This window comes from Schistocerca americana, chromosome 7 (assembly GCF_021461395.2).
Source record: "Schistocerca americana isolate TAMUIC-IGC-003095 chromosome 7, iqSchAmer2.1, whole genome shotgun sequence".
Taxonomy (NCBI): Eukaryota; Metazoa; Arthropoda; class Insecta; order Orthoptera; family Acrididae; genus Schistocerca; species Schistocerca americana.
This window is the reverse complement of record NC_060125.1, coordinates 516,171,613-516,195,493: the sequence shown is the minus strand read 5'-3', so window position 1 is coordinate 516,195,493 and position 23,881 is coordinate 516,171,613. Positions and strand designations below refer to the sequence as shown.

Genomic DNA, 23,881 nt, shown 5'->3' with positions numbered 1-23,881 from the left:
GGGCAAGTGCTCTACCATCAGAGCTACCGAAGCACGACTCACACCCGGTCCTCACAGCTTTACTTCTGCCAGTATCTCGTCTCCTACCTTCCAAACTTTACAGAAGCTCTCCTGCGAACCTTGCAAAACTAGCACTCCTGAAAGAAAGGATACTGTGGAGACATGGCTTAGCCACAGCCTGGGGGATGTTTCCAGAATGAGATTTTCACTCTGCAGCGGAGTGTGCGCTGATATGAAACTCCCTGACAGATTAAAACTGTGTGCACGACTGAGACTCAAACTCGGGTTCTTCGCCTTTCGTGGGCAAGTGCTCTACCATCTGAGCTACTGAAGCATGACTTACGCCCGGTCCTCACAGCTGGTAGAGCACTTGCCCGCGAAAGGCAAAGGTCCCGAGTTCGAGTCTCGGTCGGGCACACAGTTTGAATCTGCCAGGAAGTTTCAGAAAAATAAGTTGTTTGCTCCAAATTTATAATAATGCAGCACTTCGACATACATGATTTTTATCAGAATGTTTAATGTTTGTCAGTGCATACATATTTAGAAATCATATAGGAAAAGGATGAAAAACAAACATTATCCCTACAACATAAATGACTGCCTGCTTTCTCACCTTTTGGAATGCTAGTGCCGTTCCAGCTGTCTAACGGAAACAACTTTTGCAATAGTGTGTGTTTGGACTGTTGTATATTAGACTGTGATATAAAGATATGTATGGCTAAGTTCTAATGATTTATAATATCCTAAATTTTGTAGGCTTCTGGAAATGACAGTTTAATCTATTGAAACTAGGAAAGTGAAATAAATTTCTTAATTGTGCATCTTACAACTGAATTTTATTCTGAGAAATGTGGTTAATTGCTCTTTGTGTTGGGTTATGAAGTGCTTCTGCTTCAATTTATAAGGTTTCAAATTTCAGTTCTCAAAAGTAAAGCAGATATAACAGCAACACTGTGCAAAACAATACTAGTCACTACTGTGTGTGCTGTTAAGATTGGCAGTAGGGCAAACAAAAGACCAGCAACTTGTTCACACACAACTAAAGACTCCTACCGAATCAGAACTAGGGACTGCATGTGTCAAGAAAAGTTTGCCAAATATAACTTCCTGAGAGTTCATGACTGTGTGTTCATCGCATCTCCTGTTGCATCAAAATTATCATCTAAGTTAAGATCTTGCATTATGATGGACGATACTTTCACTATAGGTGGAGGTATTGTTCTAATGTATATCAAGTGTTCAATTAGTAGATGGAGTGCTCTATGAAGTTTTAACTTCAGCAACATATACACAGTGGTGTGCACGCAAAGAACAAAGCAGTGCAGTCCACTAAGAAGCAGGTATTATTGATGTAGATGCAAAGGACTCCAAACTCCACAAATGTATTTTTCCATAAGATGTGCTCTGCTATAGTTACTGTGAACAATCCATGGTACAGTTTAATGTGCCTGAATATCGTTCATTTATACAAAACTGCTGAAGGCAACAGATTCCTGATGAACAGTTGTTAAGGAAACACTGTTTACATTTTTATTACCAGAAAGCTCTGAAAAAATGTGGGCACTATATAAGTAATCACTACATATGGATAATCAGCAAGGAAACAATGGACAGTTTGAACCCTCAAAGTTACTACTTATTTCCTGCAACATATTGGAACATGCAAATCATTCAACTGCAGTTCGTTCTGTGAATAACAGTGTTAATGTTCTGTGGCCTTAGGGTATTAAAGAAAGAAAAGTTATATATTCATATGTTGCAACCTACGTGCTGAAGATGGTAACTGTCCTGTGTGTATTCTCTTCATATTTAATGCACTTTACCTAACTGGCCCATACACTGCAACACATCACCAAAGAAATGTGCGGCAACTACCCAGAATCAAATAAATCATTTCATTCAGCAAGAAGGTGTTTCAAAGCATGCATAGTGTTGCTCAATAGGGAACTGCTACCGAACCGAGCTCTGCTGCCTGAGTCTGTCCTGACAAGCTGGGGTGTATGGATGAATATTTTTCAAACCATGAAATCTGTGACTGATTCGTTCCCAAGAGACTTCAGTTTTAGTATGAAAGGTGCAAAATGCTTTCATTGAATCTAAAATCAAAAATACTCTAGCATACATCTGTAACAGTTTTGGCTTCTATTGCCAGCAGCAGTAAAGGAGTCGAATCAATTGTTGCTGTTGTAGAATTTGTTGAGATTGTCAAATGTAAGCTGACTGACATTAGAGGTGGTACTGGGGAGAGAGTAATGAATAAGTTTGACACTGTTTTGGCAAGAAATTGTGTGTACTCATCTTTTGATACTATCTGCAATATCCTCAGTGGGGCAGAAGATGCTCCAGAAGATATCTCTCCAGAAATATTTCATTTCCTAGAATTTTTGCCATTGTGTCCTTTTATGTGGGAACATAAATTTTCTTGCACAGAAACTTTCTTTCTGCTTGGTGACATTCTATGATGATGGAGAATTTGTGCTCTCTCAAGAATGGACCTATGTTTTGTACAAAACTTTTAATGTGTTTAATGCAGTTATTTGTTGTGAGTGTATAAATTTGTGGACACAGAGAGAGAGAGAGTGAGAGAGAGAGAGAGAGAGAGAGTGAGAGAGAGAGAGAGAGTGAGAGAGAGAGAGAGAGAGAGAGAGAGAGAGAGAGAGAGAGAGTGTGTGAGAGAGAGAGGGGGGGAGGGGGGGGGGGGGGGGGAGGGAGAGGAGGCACAAATGTGAATGCATAGCACGAATTCTTGTAACTGTGGTGTTGCTAGTTTCTTTCTTACTGAACAAGACTATTTTTTTTTTTAAAGTTTTATCTGAATTCTGTTTGTATTGTCAGATTGGAAGTATTAACAAAAAAACATTTTTATTTTTAATTACTAATCTCATGAAAATGCAGGTGTTCATGGTAAATTAAAGTTAGGTACCATAATTCAAAACATATTATTGTTTGAAGACAAAAAATGTGCGTATCAATAACTCTGTTCTGTTATTTTATCACTTCATCCTACCTTCTATTTATAGCCTGTTAGTAGGAATTTTACCAGCTGTGGTATCATTCTTGAGTAAACTGTGAAGAAACGACAGCCTAAGGGAACCTGGAGAAAATGTTGGTTCTGGGTAATCAGATCCTGTATAAAATTCGCATTTTACCATTGCTGTTTGGAAATGTCTAACTGTAGTGGAATGAAAGTGCGGGTGTTAGACAAAAATATGGAATCACCACGAGAAATTTGCATTTAACATACACTGTCCAGTCACATTAATGTGACAACCTTTCGAGAGCCTGAATAACCACCTTTTGCAGTGCATAGATGAAGGAAGAGTCAGTGATGTTCTGGAAGGTACCAATGGGGTTGTGGAGCCATGCTGACTTCAGTGTTGTGGCCAGCTGCACCAAGTTTCTCAGTCGAGGAACTGCGGCGTGAGCAGCACTATCAAAATGGTCCCACAGATTCTCAATTGAGCTAAATCTGGGAAGTTTAGTGGCCATAGGATTACACTAAACTTGTGCTCTTTAAACCACACACTTACACTACGAGCTGTGTGACACATTGCATTGCCCTGCTGGTAGATGCTATTGTGTCAAGGAAAAACAAACTGCATGTAGAGGTGGACATGGTCCCCAAGGATAGAAGCATTCTTGTGTTGAACCATTGTGCCTTCCAGGATGATGATATCACCGCGGGAATGCCATGAAAACTTTACAGCAAGGTAGCACTCCCTCTTTCAACCTTGGCCCATCTGATGATTGTTGCAGGGTGCTTGTATTCAGACATTACATGCAGGTGGAGCATAAAATGTGGTTTATATGAAAAGGCCACCTGTCGCCACTCAGTGGACATCCAGTTACAGTATTGGCATGCAAACTCCCGCCTGTCGCTGATGAAAAGCAGTCAGTATGGTTGCATGAAACCGTCGCCTACTGCAGAGGCCCATACACACAACTTTTGTTGAACAGTCATTGAAGAGATGCTGTAGGTAGCCCCTTGGTTCATCTGGGTGATCAGTTGCTCAGCAGTTGAACCATGTATACATATACACAGCCATTGTTCACCCCTGTCACCCTTGTACATACGATAAATTACTCTTTTCCTGCCCCCCCCACCCCCCCACCCCCCCCCACAACCACCACCAGATGCACTTTGGAAGTATGCCCTCCACTGATAGTGCTGTTATCTGCTGTCTGTGAGTGGTTATTACAGGTTGATGTTGAACATTGGTAGTGGGCACATCAATGTGACTGGAACATGTAACTGCAAATGCTAATTAATTCTGCAGGTGGCACTGTTATATTTGACCATGAACAGCACCTGTGCAGTGCCTCAGTACATTGCCTTGTCAGAAAAACGTCACGTGTGGTTACAAGTACGTTATGTCAGAATGGGCAAATTATTGGTGTTTGTATGGTGTGTGTGCTTTTGTAACAAAGGTAGCTGAAGTGTTTGGTGTTTAAAGAGGTACTGCATTGAAGAAAGCATGAAAACATCACCTGATAGCTCACAACACAGATGAAAGTGTGTGTTGAGTGATTGTGACATAAGCATTGGAGAGGATTGTGTTGAAAAATTAGAACATGACAGCTGCAAAAATCTCTGCACAACTGAATGTCACACCTGCGATCCCAGTCAGCCAAAACAATATGGATGGATCTCCATAAGCATGGAGTTCCAGGACGAGCTGGCATGAAAACTACTCATCAGTGATGCAAATGCCTGTAATAGGAAAAGTGGTGCCACAGCCATAAAACGTGGACTTTTGAAGCATTGAACTATGAACTAGGTTGTTTAGTTGGATGAGTGTCACTGCACACTGTTTTCAACCTGTGGCTGAGTTTATCTCCAAAGAGAGAAAAATGGTTGGGCAGCCATATCGTGGTATTCCATGCACCCCATGTTACTCTGCAGAGTCATTTTTCTGCCAAGGATTATGTGATCATTTTGGCTGATTAGATCCATGCCATGTTAAATTGTTTGTTCGACAATTGTGATGCTGTGTTCCAAGATGACAGAGCTCATGTTTCTTCATGCATTGTGCATTTTTCAGGATGGGTTTTATGAATACAAGGATGAATTGTCACTTTGCTTGTGGCCCCCCTCCCCCCAGTCACCAAATTCCAATATTTTAGTCTTTGTGGTCTGCTTTGGAAAAAAAGGGGTGTGGTCGCTTTCCACCTCCATCATTGTGTAAACATGTCACTCTTTTGCAGGAAGATTGGTAAAATAATCCTCCAAAAACCATACAGGACCTGTATTCATCCATTCCGAGGTGATTGGGAGAGCTGTTTTCAATGCCAGCAGTTTTCCTGCACCATATTAGGCATGGCAGTGTGTTGTGTTTGTGATGGTTCCTTATTTTTGTCTACCCTGTGTTATTTACCATCCTAATAAATAGTAATAATAAGAATAATTATGTTGACATGAAATCTATTGATGAACATGATTCCATGAGTGTATGAAAAGAGACAATTGAAGAAAATACATGCAAAGGTAATCTAACATTGCGTGTAAAAATTACAATTGCTTATTATTATTAGCAGCTGTTGTATCTACATCTATATTCTGCAAACCATAGTCAAGTGTATGACAAAGGTTACGTCCCATTGTACCAGTTACTATGGTTTCTCACCATTCCATTCACATATGAAATGTGAGAAGTGTGATTGTTAAATATATGTGTTGTGTTGTGTGTGTGTGTGTGTGTGTGTGTGTGTGTGTGTGTGTGTGTTGTAATTAATTTAATCTTGTCCTCAAGATCCCTATGCGAGTGATACATAGGGATTTGTAGTATATTCCTAGAGTCATCATTTTAAGGCCAGTTCTGGAAACTTTATAAGCAAGCTTTCTCGGGATAGTTTACATTTGTCTTAAAGAGTCTGCCAGTTCAGTTTCTTCAGCATCTGTGACACTCCCACAGGTCAAACCAACCTGTGACCATTTGTGCACAGGTTTGTCTATGCTCAATATCTCCTGTTAGTCTTATTTGGTATGAGTCCAACACATTTGAGCAATATTCTAGAATGGGCCGCAAGAGTGATTTGTAAGCAACCTCCTTTGTAGGGTGACTGCATCTCACCGGTATTCTATTGATAAGCCGAAGTCGACTATTTGCTTTACTTGCTACTATCCTATATGATCATTCCATTTCATATCCCTAAAAAGTGTTACACCTAGGTATTTGTAAGAGTTGGCCAATTCCAACTGTGATTCCTCGAATAGTCATAGGATCCACAATGTTTTTTTGTTTCATGAAGTGCACAGTTTTAGATTTGTGAGATGATGTCAAACATAGGCGGTGGTCTCATTGATGTGACTGGACCCTGTAAATGCAAATGCTAGACAATGCTGCAGGTGTGTCGTATTTGACCATAAATGGCACCTGTGCAGTGCTCAATAAGTTGCACCACTTTGAAATCTTACCAAAATCTGAATGAATAAATATGCACTTACTTCAGACAGCACTTTGTTATAGACAACTAAATCATCTGCAAAAATTCTGAGGTCGCTGTTAATATTGCCTACATTAATACAGGGTGACACACGGAAGATGGACGGTTTTTAATGAAATAATACTCAGCCAACTTCAAAATTAATGCATGTTTATTTACACAAAAGCAAAGCTCATTATTTACCATTTTAGTTAACAAAGTTATTTGTGAAAAATAATGTCGTCAGGGTGATGTACATCATTTCGATGGAGGACTCAAGTCTCTTCTCAAAATCCTCAATCACACGGACTGAATTCTCTGCAGGGATGGCAGCTATTTCTTGAATGATTGCATTCTTCAACTTGTCCAAATTTTGTGGTTTGTGGTTATAGACACAGTTCTTAAGGTACTCCCACAGAAAAAAGTCACATACTGACAAGTCGGGAGACCTGGGAGGCCAAGGAACATTGCCAAAATGTGAGATAATCCGGCCAGGAAACATGCGTGTAAGAACTGTCATTGAAGTGTTTGCGGTGTGCGATGTTGTCCCATCCTGCTGAAACCAAACGCGTTTTAAAGGGATTCGTCGTCTTCTTAGTTCTGGTTTCAAGAATGCTTCAAGCATATGAATGTAACGAACCGAATTAACAGTAACTGTGGCCCCGCTCTCTTCAAAAAAATAAAAAATAAAATAAATAAAAATAATAAGGTCCAATAATGCCAACAGAGCCAAGAGTACACCAGACTGTTACTTTTTCTGAGTGTAGAGGACGCTGGTGGATAGGGTGTGGATGATCTGGAGCCCAATAACGTAAGTTTTGCTTATTCACGGCCCCGTTTAAATGAAAAGGAGGTTCATCGCTCATCAATAAAATTTCATTTTCATTTGATCCCAAAATCACTTGCATCCTGTAATTGAAGTCTTCTCGTATAGCAAAATCAGTTTCCTTAAATTGTTGGACAATGAGCATTTTGTAGGGATGGAATTTTAATTCTTTATGAAAAATTCGTCTAACCGATTCACGATTGATTCGTAACTCATTAGCATGACGTCTAGCTGACCGTCCTGGGCTTCTGACTGCTGCTTGCCTTACTCTTTCAACATTTTCTGGTGTCGCTACTCTACGTCTCGGGCCGGGTTGCTTCTTACCAGTATGTTTCCAATTGATCTGAAGTTTTCCTCCCATCTGAGGATTGTGTTACGGTTCCATGTCGACCGACATTACACCACGCACGAAACAATCGCTGTGTAGCAATAATAGACTCATCACTTCTCACGAAACTGTCATAGACAAACACTACTCCATAGTGACTGAGTAAATGAAATAGCGTCCTGTGTGGATCAGAACTATCCCCACCACGACCACCTCCCACCACCGTGCCCTCAGTACTACGCAGTTCAATACCATCCGTCTCTTGTGTGTCACCCTGTATATAAAATTAACAGAAACGGTCCCAACACACTTGCCTGGGGCACATCTTAATTTACTTCTGCATCTGACACTGACCCTCCATTAAAGATAACATGCTGCATCCTCCCTACCAAAAAAATCTTCAGTCCAGTCATAAATTTTGCTTCTTCCAACAATTACTGAAATATTGAGAATGCTGGCAGAAGATTCTCATCATTATACAAGGGCTGCTCAATAAGTAATGCAGCACATATTTTTCTAAAAGCAGGTTGGCTTTAATCAGGATTTCAGAACACCATATTTTTCCCCACTCTGTGGACTACAAAACTCCATTTTTCAACATAATATCTGTTCAATGGGATGGCCTTATATCACCTTACTGGGAGGACCTGTATATGTGGGCTAACATCTTGCTGCATTAGTAACCTCCCCATTATCCAGGTACTGCTTCTGTGGAGTGCATTCTTCCTTGGGTCAAACAGATGGAAATCAGAAGGTTCAAGATCTGGGCTGTAGGGTAGATGGGGAAGAACAGTCCAGTGAAGTTTTAAGAGCTGTTCTGGGGTGCACAGACTTGCCATGGAGAAGTAGAACATTCAAAACCTCAACTGAGGGTCCACATCTTCCAACATTGCAGGGGTAACAGCTGTGTGCAGCCATCCGGCATGCAGTAGATCAGACGGGTTTGCGCAATCTTGTTGCAATGATGGCAGGCACCTCAGCCAACTCACTGTGCTTTTGTTCACTGCCGGGTTGCCATAGACATTCTTCCAAAGCCTGTGAGTATCCATGATGCTCTGGTGTTAGGCCAAAAGAAACTCAGTGACAGCTCTCTGCTTGGAATGCTGCTGTTACAGACGCCATTTTGAAATCTATGTATAGTGCAACCACCTATTGGAACTTCATGAAACTATAGGGGCTAAAGTGGGAATATTCCATGACATCCCAAAATAAATTCAACCATAGTTGGCCAAGAAGAAAAATTTGTTGCATTACTTATTGAACACTCATTGTACATCGTAAAATATGATTCAAAAAATTTATAACTGATAAAGTTGATAACACTTCCACAGAAGTCAAACAAGATGATTCTGGTTATGAAATATGTCAAAAAGCCTGGAGAGCATATCAGCTGATAATAAAAAAGATTTTAATGTTCCAAATCTCAAACAAAATGGAGTTTGTAAACATTACATTTAAAAAATTCAGATTAATACACGTGAAGGATTTGATAAAATAGGAAACATGTAAGTGGTGGAACTGTTCTTGGCTTGTAGACATATGATTGTTTTATAGAAGCATGACAAATAAATCAACATGTGACAACAAGAAACTTACAGCAATACCCTTCAATTGTTAAAAGTCAATTTGAAAAATTTGATTTTAAAGCTTCCAATTCATGGGCCGAGAAATTAAAAAGACAAACATTGAATTTGCCGATGAAAAATTACAAAATATGTATGTGAAAAAAATAGGAAATCTGGAGTTCCGAAAATTTCCAGTTGTAGACTTGTGATTTGATATCAGATATGAATTTCAGAGTTAATGTACCGTATTCTATCTTTTTACGTTCTTGTGCTGTATAGAATATTCATTAAGTGTGACATATTTTAAAAACTGTCTTTAAGAATATCAGTATCAGCATGATTTCAACAGAACTCTTGCAAAGCAAGGATCAAAAGCTCTCTTTCTACAATGATTATAAAAAATAAAACTCACTCTTACATGCACAGTATAGCGTTACTCTAGCTTGGCTGATTGTTCTCCGTAGTCTTTGTGTGCTTACAAGAACCAATAGATTTATTTGTACCCATTGTTCAGAAATTAATGGATGAAAAGGTTGAAAATAAAAAGATGTCAATGTTGGATAGTAATGGGAGCTTAAAACGAATTTATATAAAAATTGTTGAATTGAACCATAAAACTGTATGTAAGAAAGGAAAAATTTCTCTTGTTCGTTGCTTCATGGGGAGGGCAAACCAAGCTGGAAATACTTTTCTTTTTGTAAGCGTTTACCAACATGTAAAGTTGAATTTAATTATCGTAAATATACAGCTATAGTCCAGTCTTCTGTATATTTTTGTAAGAAAATCAAGACGTTTACGTAACTTATATTTTCCATGTATTTAATAATAAAAGTGAAAATAATTCTTAAAAATATTGTACTAAAATTTAATCTATACTACATTACCGGCTGCTATCTTCAGGCTTTTCAGACATGATTCACTACCAGTGTTACGCTTCCCCACAGACATTATGAAGGAGCCTTGTGACAACTAGTAAAATGTATTACACACCATGAACCATGGACCTTGCCGTTGGTGGAGAGGCTTGCGTGCCTCAGCAATACAGATGGCTGTACCGTAGGTGCAACCACAACAGAGGGTATCTGTTGAGAGGCCAGACAAGTGGTTCCTGAAGAGGGGCAGCAGTCTTTTCAGTAGTTGCAGGGGAAACAGTCTGGATGATTGACTAATCTGGCCTTGTAACACTAACCAAAACGGCCTTGTAACACTAACCAAAACAGCCTTGCTGTGCTGGTACTGCGAACGGCTGAAAGCAAGGGGAAACTACAGCCGTAATTTTTCCCGAGGGCATACAGCTTTACTGTATGGTTAAATGATGATGGTGTCCTCTTGGGTAAAATATTCTGGAAGTAAAATAGTCCCCATTCGGATCTCCGGGCGGGGACTACTCAAGGGGACGTTGTTATCAGGAGAAAGAAAACCGGCGTTCTACGGATCAGAGCGTGGAATGTCAGATCCCTTAATCGGGCAGGTAGGTTAGAAAATTTAAAAAGGGAAATGGATAGGTTAAAGTTAGATATAGTGGGAATTAGCGAAGTTCGGTGGCAGGAGGAAGGAACAAGACTTTTGGTCAGGTGAATACAGGTTTATAAATACAAAATCAAATAGGTTTAATAATGAATAAAAACATAGGAGTGTGGGTAAGCTACTACAAACAGCATAGTGAACGCATTATTGTGGCCAAGATAGACACGAAGCCCACGCCTACTACAGTAGTACAAGTTTATATGCCAACTAGCTCTGCAGATGATGAAGAAATTGATGAAATGTATGATGAGATAAAAGAAATTATTCAAATAGTGAAAGGAGACAAAAATATAATAGTTATGGGGAACTGGAAATCAATAGTACGAAAAGGAAGAGAAGGAAAAGTAGTAGGTGAATATGGACTAGGGGTAAGGAATAAAACAGGAAACTGCCTGGTAGAATTTTGCACAGAGCATAACTTAATTATAGCTAACACTTGGTTTAAGAATCATGAAAGAAGGTTGCATATGTGGAAGAGGCCTGGAGATACTAAAAGGTTTCAGACAGATTATATAATGGTAACACAGAGATTTAGGAACCAGGTTTTAAATTGTAAGACTTTTCCAGGGGCAGATGTGGACTCTGACCACAATCTATTGGTTGTGAACTGTAGATTAAAAGTGAAGAAACTGCAAAAAGGTGGGAATTTAAGGAGATGGGACCTGGATAAACTGAAAGAACCAGGGGTTGTGCACAGTTTCAGGGAGAGCATAAGGGAACAATTGACAGGAGTGGGGGAAAGAAATACAGTAGAAGAAGAATGGGTAGCTTTGAGGGATGAAGTCGTGAAGGCAGCAGAGGATCAAGTAGGTAAAAAGACGAGGGCTAGTAGAAATCCTTGGGTAACAGAAGAAATATTGAATTTAATTGATGAAAGGAGAAAATATAAAAATGCTGTAAATGAAGCAGGCAAAAAGGAATACAAACGTCTCAAAAATGAGATCAACAGGAAGTGCAAAATGGCTAAGCAGGGATGGCTAGAGGACAAATGTAAGGGGCTTATCTCACTAGGGGTAAGATAGATACTGCCTACAGGAAAATTAAAGAGACCTTTGGAGAAAAGAGAACCACTTGCATGAATATAAAGAGCTCAGGTGGGAACCCAGTTCTAAGCAAAGAAGGGAAAGCAGAAAGGTGGAAGGAGTACATAGAGGGTCTTTACAAGGGCAACATACTTCAGGACAATATTCTAGAAATGGAAGAGAATGTAGATGAAGACGAAATGGGAGATACAATACTGCACGAAGAGTTTGACAGAGCACTGAAAGACCTGAGTCGAAACGAGGCCCCAGGAGTAGACAACATTCCATTAGAACTACTGACAGCCAGCCCTGACAAAACTCTACCATCCGGTGAGCAAGTTGTCTGAGACAGGCGAAATACCCTCAGACTTCAAGAAGAATATAATAATTCCAATCCCAAAGAAAGCAGGTGTTGACAGATGTGAAATTACCAAACTATCAGTTTCATAAGTCAAAGCTGCAAAATACTAACACGAATTCTTTACAGATGAGTGGAAAAACTTATAGAAGCTGGCCTTGGGGAAGATCAGTTTGGTTTGTAAAAATATTGGAACATGTGAGGCAATTCTTACCTTACGGCTTAGAAGAAAGATTAAGGAAAGGCAAACCTACGTTCCTAGCATTTGTAGACTTAGAGAGACTTAGAGAAAGCTTTTGACCATGTTGACTGGAATACTGTTTCAAATTCTAAAGGTGGCAGGGGTAAAATACAGGGAGCGAAAGGCTATTTACAATTTGTACAGAAACCAGATGGCAGTTACAAGAGTCGAGGGACATGAAAGGGAAGCAGTGGTTGGGAAGGGAGTGAGACAGGGTTGTAGCCTCTCCCCGATGTTATTCAACCTGTATATTGAGCAAGCAGTAAAGGAAACAAAAGAAAAATTCGGAGTAGGTGTTAAAATCCATGGAGAAGAAATAAAAACTTTGAGGTTCGCCGATGACGTTGTAATTCTGTCAGACACAGCAAAGGACCTGGAAGAGCAGCTGAATGGAATGGACAGTGTCTTGAAAGGAGGATATAAGATGAACATCAACAGAAGCAAATCGAGGATAATGGAATGTAGTCGAATTAAGTCGGGTGATGCTGAGGGAATTAGATTAGGAAATGAGACATTTGAAGTAGTAAAGGAGTTTTGCTATTTGGGGAGTAAAATAACTGATGATGGTTGAAGTAGAGAGGATATAGAATGTAGACTGGCAATGGCAAGGAAAGTGTTTCTGAAGAAATTTGTTAAAATCAAGTATAGATTTAAGTGCCAGGAAGTCGCTTCTGAAAGTATTTGTATGGAGTGTAGCCATGTATGGAAGTGAAATGTGGACGGTAAATAGTTTAGACAAGAAGAGAAGCAGCTTCCGAAATGTGGTGCTACAGAAGAATGCTGGAGATTAGATGGGTGGATCACATAACTAATGAGTAGGTATTGAGTAGAATTGGGGAGAAGAGGAGTTTGTGGCACAACTTTACTAGAAGAAGGGATCGGTTGGTAGGACATGTTCTGAGGCAAGGGATCATCAATTTAGTATTGGAGGACTACGTGGAGGGTAAGAATCGTAGAGGGAGACCAAGAGATGAATACACTAAGCAGATTTAGAAGGATGTAGGTTGCAGTAGGTACGGGGAGATGAAGAAACTTGCACAGGATAGCATGGAGAGCTGCATCAAACCAGTCTCAGGACTGAAGACCACAACAACAACAATATTATGCAACTATTGACTCATAAAAACTGTGTAAATATTATCATATTTGTGTTTGTAATATAAGGTTTGTATTTGCATGTATTTTCTAGAAATAACTTTTCATGTTGTATTTCATATTTTGCAGTTTTGCACCAAATTTTAATTTATTATGAATACTCATGCAATTAGTAAACAAAAAGTTATTTTTCTTAAAAAATTATTTCAGTATTTTTTCATTAACATTTCCGTTTGATGATAAATTTAGAATACAAATAAGCTAAAAAAGTGTTGTTTAGTGAGAACTGAATGGGTGGCCTCGCAGTTACAGGACTTTGCACTATGCACTTCTTCCCTTCAACTTACTCTTTATTTTTCTCATCTTTATGTGAAATTGAACTTTCGATTAATTGTTTAACCATTATTGCATTTAGTCTGAAAAAAGCTTTTTATGGTGCACACAAAAAATAGCAACTACAGTATTCATAGAAAAATGAATTTTACATACTCTTCTAACTACGTAAGAATATGATTTTTTAACTTCTTATATTTGGAAGGCATCTTCACAGTCATGCCTAAGTAGTGTCAGTCTTGTGCCTCTTCTCTTCTTTCGCATCCTTATATTCCTCACCCTGAATATCCAAGCTGTAATTTGTGTTCCTGTAGTTGATTCAGTCCTCTTTGATGTCTCTACAGGAAATTGTGATTACAAAAAAAAGGTCCCAACAGAATTTCCAGTTGTGACTTATTATGGTAATTACTTCAGTTCTTAGCATTATGTTGTTTCAGCCATGTTTCATACTTTATTTTCAACAACACACAGTCAAAAACTGATGGGGCAGAACATTTTTATATTTAAAAAAATTTGTATGAAACAGTGCTTGCAAAAAACAGAACTATTTGCAATCTTAACAAATTTTATTAAAATATAGTAATTCCATTTCCTGACAGCTTACTCTTGTAGGTATATACAGTACATTGAAAGTATGTATGTACAGTACTGTTATTGGTGGTGGTGGTGGTGGTGGGGGGGGGGGGGAGGGGGGGGGGAGGGGAGGAAATCTGTATTTGTTTTTTGAAGTGTCCTTTCCACCATCAAGTTTGCCACAAATTTTTAAATGCCTTCCATTGTTTTATCAATTTAGCCATTCAGATATGCATCTAAGTAGCTGCGCATACCTTTCATAATGTTCTGCAACATTGACTTCATTGCTGACATCTACATTGATGCTATATTTCGAACTGTGAAAAATCCTAAAAAGTCTTCATCTGTTATAATTGGCACCGTACACGCATAAGTGAAAAATTCATCCAGCGATACTGTTAGCCCCCCATGAACAATGGACCTTGCTGTTGATGCGGTGGATTGTGTGTCTCAGTGGTACAGATAGCCACACTTTAACTGCAACCACAATGTAGGGGTATCTGTTGAGAGGCTAGACAAACATGTGGTTCTTTTTCAATAATTGCGAGGGAAACAGTCTGGGTGATTGATCTGGCCTTGTAACATTAAACAAATGGCCTTGCTGTGCATTTACTGTGGATGACTGGAAGCAACTGGGAACTAAAACTATAATTTTTCTCGAGGGTATGCAGCTTTACTGTAGAGTTAAATGGTGACGTCCTCTTGGGTAAAATATTCTGGAGGTAAAGTAGCCCCTCTTTCGGATGACTCAGGAGCATGTCATGTGGATTGGAGTGTGGAATCGCCTTAATCGGGCAGGTAGGGTAGAAAATTTAAAAAGGGGAATGGACAGGTTGAAGTTAGATATAGTGGGAATTAGTGAAGTTCGGTAGGGGGAGGTACAGGACTTCTGATCAGGTGAATACAGGGTTATAAATAAAAAATTAAATGGGGTAATGCAGGAGTGGGTTTACTAATGAATAAGAAAATACGAATGCTACTATGAACACCGTAGTGAACACAGCAAGTGATGAAGAGATTGAAGAAATGTATGATGGGATAAAAGAAATTATTCAGAAGGTTAAAGGTGACAAAAATTTAATTTTGAAGGTGACAAAAATGTAATTGTGTTGGAGGACTGGTATTCGATATTGAAGAAGGAATGGAAGGAAAAGTTGGAAGTGAATATGGACTCGGGAACAGGAATAAAAGAGAAAGCTGCCAGGTAGAATTTTATACAGAGCATAATTTAATCTTCATTAACTCTTGGTTTAAGAAATATATAAGAAGGTTGTATGCATTGGAAGACAACTGGAGACACCACATGGACCATTATATAATGGTAAGACAGATTTCGGAACCAGATTTTAAATTGTAAGACCATTTTCAGGGTCAGATGTGGACTCTGACCACTGTGATCAGTTATGAACTGAAGATTAAAACTGAAGAAATTGGAAAAAGAGTAGGAAATTTAGGAGATGGGTCCTGGATAAGTTGAAAGAACCAGAGGTTGCTGAGAGTTTCAGAGGGAGCATTATGTGAAAGAATACAGAAGACGACAAATGGGTAGCTTTAAGAGATGAAATAGCGAAGGCAAAAGAGGATCAAATCAGTAAAAGGACAAGGCCAAGTAGAAATACTATGGTAACAAGAGGGTATTGTAGGAGGAGACCAAAAGATAAATTGTTTCAAGTTCCATGTTCTCTCCAGAAGAGGGAATGACGATTGTCTGACTGAACACAAAATCTTGACTCATCTGCGAACAGCACCCAGCACCATTCGTTAAGACTCCAATCCTGAAATTCCTCCGTCCAGTTTTGTGGGCTAAATGGTGTGGTGGTTTTAATGGGACACACACCATAGGCCTCCATGCATAGAGGCTATGTTTCCGAAGGTGATTTGGGACTGTTTGTGTTGATATTGCGTGTCCTGTTGCTGCCTGATAGATGCATTGCAGCTGAGTTGCATTCAGCCTACTTTCTCGATGGGCTGTTAACTGGAGATAACGGTCATCTCTTGCTGGTGTTAGCTGTGGACGACCTCGGCCTTGCCTTCTTTTAACGGTTCCTGTTGTCTAAAGTCGCATCCAGGCCCTGGAAATTACACTTTGGGACAGTCCAACAGCTGCACCCATCTCCCTCTTTCTCAGTCCCACTTTCAACTGTTCTATGACTCTCCACACCATAGTTTCGGGTAAGTCAAGTTGTTGTTGCATTGCATTACCTGCTCGCTACACTATTTGAACCCAACTGCTTGTATAATTCGTTTGATAGAGTAAACAACTCAACACCAACCCCTTCTGCAGCAGCTTTCCATTATTACCTCCATCTCGGTGACCATATGTTGTTGCCTCCACTCCGTAGAACTGACAGAAAGATGTTGAACCATTGTAGTTCATTCTGCCAATGACAATACTTCAGAACCTGGATATCTCAACTGATCCCCTAATTGTTTTGACCAGTGTATTTTGGTCTAGTTTATAAATATATCATCAGTTATTGTGCTGGTACATTAAGTTATTCTAGTAGGGGAACTCACTACAGAAGCAAGATTATATGTGAACATCAAATTTTCTACGTCTGGTCGGTCTCGAATTTGTTAGAAAGTTTACACTGAAGTTCCCAAGCACTATCACACTACTTCTGCATTCAAATATGTTTACTAGGAGAGCACCTTACTACTTCAAAAAGAGGCTCCAGCTCCCTAAAGGTACCCTGTGTACTGTTACTATTGATATATCAGAATTATTTAAGGACAATTCTATGGCACGCACACTTCCAAATGTTGTTCTGAACAATAATTCTGCATCTCAGTTGCTCTATGTCTGACACTGTTTTTATCATAGATGACAAGGCCATCTCTTTTTTTGTATTTTCTACAAAACGTTGTTGCTAAGTAATAATTATTTATCAGATGTTTTCCATTATTGATGTATATCTTCCACCCTCCTTTCAAGATGCTGTCCATTCCGTTCAACTGCTCTTCCATGTCCTTTGCTCTCTCTCTGTCTGAATTACAATGTCATCGGCAAGCCTGTAAGTTTTTATTTCTTTGTCCTGAACTTTAATTCACTTTCCAGATTTCTCCTTGGTTTCCCTTTACTGCTTGCTCAATTTACAGACTGAATAACATTGGGGATTAGGCTACAACCCTGTATCGCTGCCTTCTCATCTACTGTGTCCAAGTGCTGCTGTAATTCAATGTCTATTTTTAATTATCTTCGACAGTTCGGAATTAGCAATGCCAAACTACTTTAGGCTTCTGTTTTAATGACTCTTTTTTATCAACTACTTGGGCAGATCCATTTTCATTTATGTAAAACAGTGATTTGTTTCCGTATGCCACTGCATTTAAAAAATTAAATTTACTGTACTTGAAAGAAATGATTTTGGCACACAAATTGCAAGCCTCACCCCCCCCCCCCCCCCCCCCCCCTTACCAAATTAAAATGTTTAACACTGGCAGTACACAAAGACAAACATTAAATCAGCTACAGAAGGAATAATTGTTTATTTTATTCGGTGTCATGTCCAGACTACAGAAAAAGGTCCATTTGTTTGTCTGAGAAGGAAAGTCTCTTAAAGTTTTAACAATTTTTGTTTTGTGGTAAAAGAAAAAATTTGTGCGGCTATGTACTATTTTGTCGGAACTACAGTTGTTTTATGTTAATCCATTTCTCGTGTTGTGCATTTTCATGTATCTTTTCCACCATACTGACACTGCATTAAGAGGTACCTTAGAGGCCTTCGTGGAAAGGATAACTTGGATAAGGGGGGAGGGGGAAGGTAATGCTGAAGGTTGTGTGTGACTGTCTTTATTAGGTGCGCAAGTAAGGTAATGAAAAGTACTTGGTGGAATATAAATAATGGAAGGGGTAGAGGTATCATCACAGTGTATACTTGAGGCTTTGAGTCATTGACAGGCCATTTACAAGGAGTGATAACATTGCTAGCTTTTATACAAGTCTCACTTCATAGATAATAGAATACACATACATGCTTGTGTATGCAAGTAAGTGTAGTCTATTAACTCTGAAGAACAGTTCATCTGAATGCACCAAAATTTTTAGTTTTATTTATGTGCTTGCAGAAACTCAACACTACAACTGTATGGCAAGTTATTACCTTTAATCCTTGCATTATTTGTTAAAACTGTGTATCCCATCTGTCCAACAGTCAGCAGCTGCACACAATGGCAAACAACAAGATATCTTAGACGTGATACAGTTACTCGCTTCAATTTTTAATGATTCATCTATAGTACTTACATTGTCTGCACTTTCTAAAAGCTGCCATTGGGTATTATACATACTGTTGCGGAGTTTCTCAGCTTTAATTGTATGAAAAAATTTAAGAATACAAGATGTGTTTTCCAGAAAATACTGATTTAAAATATTCTAATAAAAGAATATTTTAAAATGAATAACTCTGTTGCACAGGTGGCTAAACATCTCTGTACCTTATTTTGAGATATGCAATATGCATTGCAACTGGTAGGCAAGACTCTCTGTCTACGTATGTGCCATAAATGAACGAGTGTGGCTTTGTCCATAACAAACAAGTGTGTGTGTGTGTGTGTGTGTGTGTGTGTGTGTGTGTGTGTGTGTGTGTCTGTCCCCCTGCGCCGCCCCCCACCCCCTCCCCTGAAGATACACTGCCCAATATCTTAATTTCTAACAGTCTACTTCAATCTCACTTTCAAGAATAAAAATGACAGATTGACATTGCAACTAAGATCTTAACAATTCAGGTAATTCTTGATGTTTTTATTTGTTACAGGCAGTCATTAACTGTGCTCAAGGGAGCCAAAGAAATAAAACAAGATCTGATTACTAAATCATCTATAATGTTGGGCCTTGGGGAAACTGATGAGGAAATTCGTAAAACACTTGAAGGTGAGGAATTATAAGCCGTAAATTATTGTAATTCAGTGTATCACTATGAAACAACTGTAAATCATAATCTGCTGCAGGGTAACGTTTGATACCATGTTACTTCACCCTGTGCATTGTGATGTGGTTGGATCCTCCTGGACATGCTGTCCACAAGCTGGTTGAAATGTTGTGGCTCAAGCCTGATGATTCTTCTACAGCTGCCCCTTCTGGGGTACCTCATGCAGTGTGACAGGAGTTGTCCTGTGATAGCGAACTGCAAGTTATAATTGATCTCAAGTGTACTTATTTGGGTTCATGACAGCAACTACTGCAGACCATTCCATTTGGAAAAAAGGGTGTTCATGAGGTGGGCATGGTGTGAAATATTGTCTTGAAAGATCAACTTATTGCCTAAATGTTGACTAAGGGGCTAAATAGTTTGAAGGATTGGATTCTGTCTCAATACTGCAAAGCCCTCAAATTATTCTTGACAATGATGGGCGTCAAACATCCATACATGAGTTTGGCTCAAAAAATGACTGACCTCTCACTTTGCTGAACCTTTGGGACTGTGTATCTGACTTGTGGATTGGTACCTGACCAGACCACATGCACACTCTTCTGTAATGATCATCAGGAGTAAGACAAATTCTGCACTTGTCAAGGGAGATCAGAGTATACTGTTGACTCTGTGTGTGATGAATCTGTGAATAACACCTTTGTCCTGTACACCATTTCAGCAGGCGGGTGATGTATCCTACTAACAACCCTTTTTGCCATAAAGCCAAAAATCACACATGGTCTAAGCTACAAATGACTACTTTAGGTAGCTGTCAGAAAAATGTACACAAGCAAAATTTTCCTGTTCAAAATTTGAAAGAGATCACACTGCACTGAGAATGTTTGACTATTTACCTCTATTACACAGGTAGCTGTGTGTAGCAATTTTGTATCATCCAAAAAGCATTGAGAATGACTTCCATAAAAAATGAGCTATGTAAGTCATGAGGGTGGTATAAAACTTTTTTGGATAGTTTAAATGAATGGTTTGGTTACCCGTGTGATTGTTTTCAAAATTGTACTTTTTTGTTTTGGTCTGAAAAAATTTTCAAGAAGTTTGATTTATTATTACATTGCATTTATCCACACATACATAGATGACAAGTAGGCCCTATCCATTGCCTTATCTAACAATGATGATGTAACATTCTGTCAGAAAGTTTCATTGCAACTTAAATTTTTCTGCCTGGTGTGCTAGTATAGCAATATGTGCAGGACAGCTTCTGTGGACTTCTACAATTCTAACAGGTACATGGTGGCAGAATGAAGCTTTGGTTTGAGACATAAGATGTGTTTGGCTTATTTAGTGGATAAGATTAACCAAGGATGGAAATACTGTGAATTCGGGGCATGACATGGTACACAATTGTAATCTATGAAAATGTTCTTGTTGAACTGTTTCTCTCCCCCCTCCCCCTCCCATTTTCCCATGTTAAACATAATTTTTAAATGGTGTCTTTTGAGTAATTTATGACCTTGCCAATGCTTTATGATTACGAATTCTGCACACACTACCTGCCTCTTTCAGTTTGGTTCTTGATCCATTTGTTTGTATTGTCTTCTCTCCTAATAATTCTCACCAAGCAACACTCAGTTTTTGGATGCTCTTCATACACAAGGATGAAAGTACCTTTTGCATGACACTGTAACATAGCTGAATGAAACTTCAACTATACATAAACAAACTGCTACAGTATACTACAGAAGGTAGCTGAAAGACATAAGCGACGGATGAACAGAAATATCACTTCCATTCAAAGATAATAATTACACCGAAGTCACCGTGATTTGTGGTGGTCCGCAGGACATTAATGGGGTGTATGGTCACCCTGAAAGGCAATGCATGCACCACAACATGCTCCCATACTGGTTGCAAGGTTGGTGAGGAGTGCTCGTGTGTTCCACTTGTCAGTCTGTGCAGTTGGCAACTGCCGTATGGTCATTGGTGAATGTGGACATGCTGCAATTTTTCTCATACTAGAAGCATACAATATTGTATACAGTTATGACTATACTAATTTTGCTCAAACTTGGCCACTTCCAATGGATTTTATGCTCCATGATGTTCATGTTCTGCGCAGGAGGCTGGACACCGTTGACACTAAAGCATGAGGAACAGTCTTGTCTTCTCCACAGTCACACAGAATATCATTTTGATTGGTTTATTCCCACTGACTTTTGATCTGCAAACTCCAGGTGTCAGTATATTCAGGGACTTCCAAGTCATCCATTTTTCATCACAGCCAGGAGGTAAGAGTTTTGGAAACACTCTCCCAGCCAGGGGAAGGTAGGTTGTTGCCCTCCATAATTGCAACCTAGTTTTTTCAGCAGTGCTTCCAAATGCTGTCGATGTTCTTACAGCACTCTGTCTTGAAATAGGTTGTCGTGGGTGTAGTCTATCTCAACACATTACATGATGGGATTTAAGTTGGTGGGGGGGGGGGGGGGGGGTGCGCGCGCATTGGGGTGAGGGTTGGAGGAGCGACAGGCAGGCCAGTGGTGTACACGATGAATATCCTCACGTTCCAAGAGCTCCTTCACCTTTGCTGTTCGATGTGAGCTCCTTCACCTTTGCTGTTCGATGTGCTCATGCTTTGTCATTTGTAAAAATGAATTCAGGGCTGAATACACCCTTGAGAAGATGCACATGGGGAAGGGAGTATAATGTCACAATGATGCTGACCGGTGAATGTTCAAAGATTTGGAAGTCAGAGCACCCATGCAACATTATGCATCCAGACCCCTAAAACCTGGACCATCAAAATGATCATGTTAGATAATGTTCCTGGATACATTATGTGTTCCCACCCCTCGCCATATGAGGTTATGCCCAGAATCAGACGCATACAATTGTATCATCCACATACATTTTAACTAATCAGATGTTTCGAACATGTCAGAATGAGTGCTCATTGATGCATAGACTGAGAAGATATTCCATGCACATTATTACTTTACTAGTTTCTTTACATGCTTCTGAGAGAAGTGAATTTGAACTGTTCATCTGATTTCAGATGAGTCATTAGTTTTGTTGTAAGAGTTTGTTTCTTTTGCAATCACCAGTGTAGTCTGAACTGTGTGCCACCATTACTGCTAGTTATTGAACTGTGGCGGTTTGCTATGCTCAGTTAGTCTCACACAGGAGCTTTCCCCTTCCATTTTCCCAGTTAGTAGTATTGATTTCAACACCATCTGAAAGACACCACAGGTAGCTTTCTTTTCTTGTTTAGCAGTTCAAGCCTGTGCTTGCATGCAGACATAGAATGAACTGGCCACTGTCTAGAAACAGCTGGAAGCTGCATTGACCATAGTCGATACGGTAGGTGGGGCACCAGTGGCCAAAGCTGCAACATCTTTGGTGTCACAGGAATCTCCTGGAAATAACTGCGTTTTCCATTGTGTAACATCTGACTGATGTTGTTCTAACTAGAGGGTGAGATACAGACAGTGGTGGGTTTGTGAATCTCTTAGTAGAGAGTGAATATAAGAACTGACCACATGTCTGCCCTCTTTTGCCTTAGCAACAGGTAAGAGTTACTGACCAGTCAGCACAGGAGGCCAATCTGTTGGGCCAGTGGCCAATTTTCCTGCTCAGTGCAAGATAGCACAAGGGTCAGTTTATTGGCTATTGGGAGGAGGTGATGAAGCCTCTGAGGTAAGTAGCAGACAGGTTGGAAATGAATGCCAGCGTGCACTCGCATACTTGCCCGAGATGTGGAGGAGACTCGAAGTGGCTGTTTAAACCCAGTGGGTGCAACCAGTTAAAAATTGTGGCCCATGTTGGCACAAATGATGCCTGCTGCCTGGTTCTGAGGCTATCCTTGATTCCTTTAGGCAGTTGACAAGATGGTCAAACATTGTTAGTCTCGCACTTGTGGGGCTTGCTATTTGCAGCAACGTACCTGGAGGCAATCACAGTGCTCTGGTTTGGAACAGTGTGAAAGGTCTAAAGTAGAAGCTCAGACAATTCTGCACTGATCTCTGATATGAATTTCTTGATCTCTGCTAATAGGTGGAGAACTGTAGGGCCCCCCCTCAATAGGTCAGGTGAACATTACAAAATGGGAGTGGCTATGTGAATAGCAAAGTACACTTGGCATGTAATTTTGGTTTTGAAACTTGGATTCCTCTGTGTGATCAATGACGAATCAACTCCATAGAAAAATTATCCAACATGCAGGAGGAACAGAAAGATACAATAATTATTGTCAGTTAATAATTCCAAGACAGTATTGGAAGCAGAGACTGGCTGAAACCAGACATGAATAACAGCAAAATACTAAATTCAGAATGGATAAATAAGGTGCCAGTGTATTGGCATACAGAACTTGATAGTACCTAATGAGATTACAAATGTGAACTAACCTGGTTTAAGGTAAGCACAAACATAGAAACCAGATGCATTTACACACACACACACACACACACACACACACACAGTATAACCCCGCTTTTACATTCCTGAAAGTTAATGTTTTCCTGCCATTTATGACATTTTTTTATTTGTCTTGTCAAATTTCTTGTGTCCACGACAGTAATTAGCACCCAATTTTGCATAAACATGTTTATAATTTTCCTGCGATTTACGCATTACGAAAAAATGTTCATGGAGAAAAAAAATATTGGCTGTTCAGTAGTGTTTACAAATATTATGTGGTATTCCACTCAGTGGATTTGA

The 23,881-nt window shown here is 39.5% G+C and overlaps 1 protein-coding gene across 2 annotated transcripts in view; it reads left to right on the top strand.

Moving 5' to 3' along the window:
- LOC124622052 (lipoyl synthase, mitochondrial) overlaps window positions 1–23,881 on the top strand; it is a 113,500-nt gene that overhangs the window by 71,350 nt on the left and 18,269 nt on the right. For both annotated transcript variants that reach the window (XM_047147615.1, XM_047147616.1), the window contains exon 6: window positions 19,049–19,164. In XM_047147615.1, the coding sequence (XP_047003571.1) occupies window positions 19,049–19,164 (116 nt within the window). The remainder of the gene's footprint in view (window positions 1–19,048; window positions 19,165–23,881) is intronic.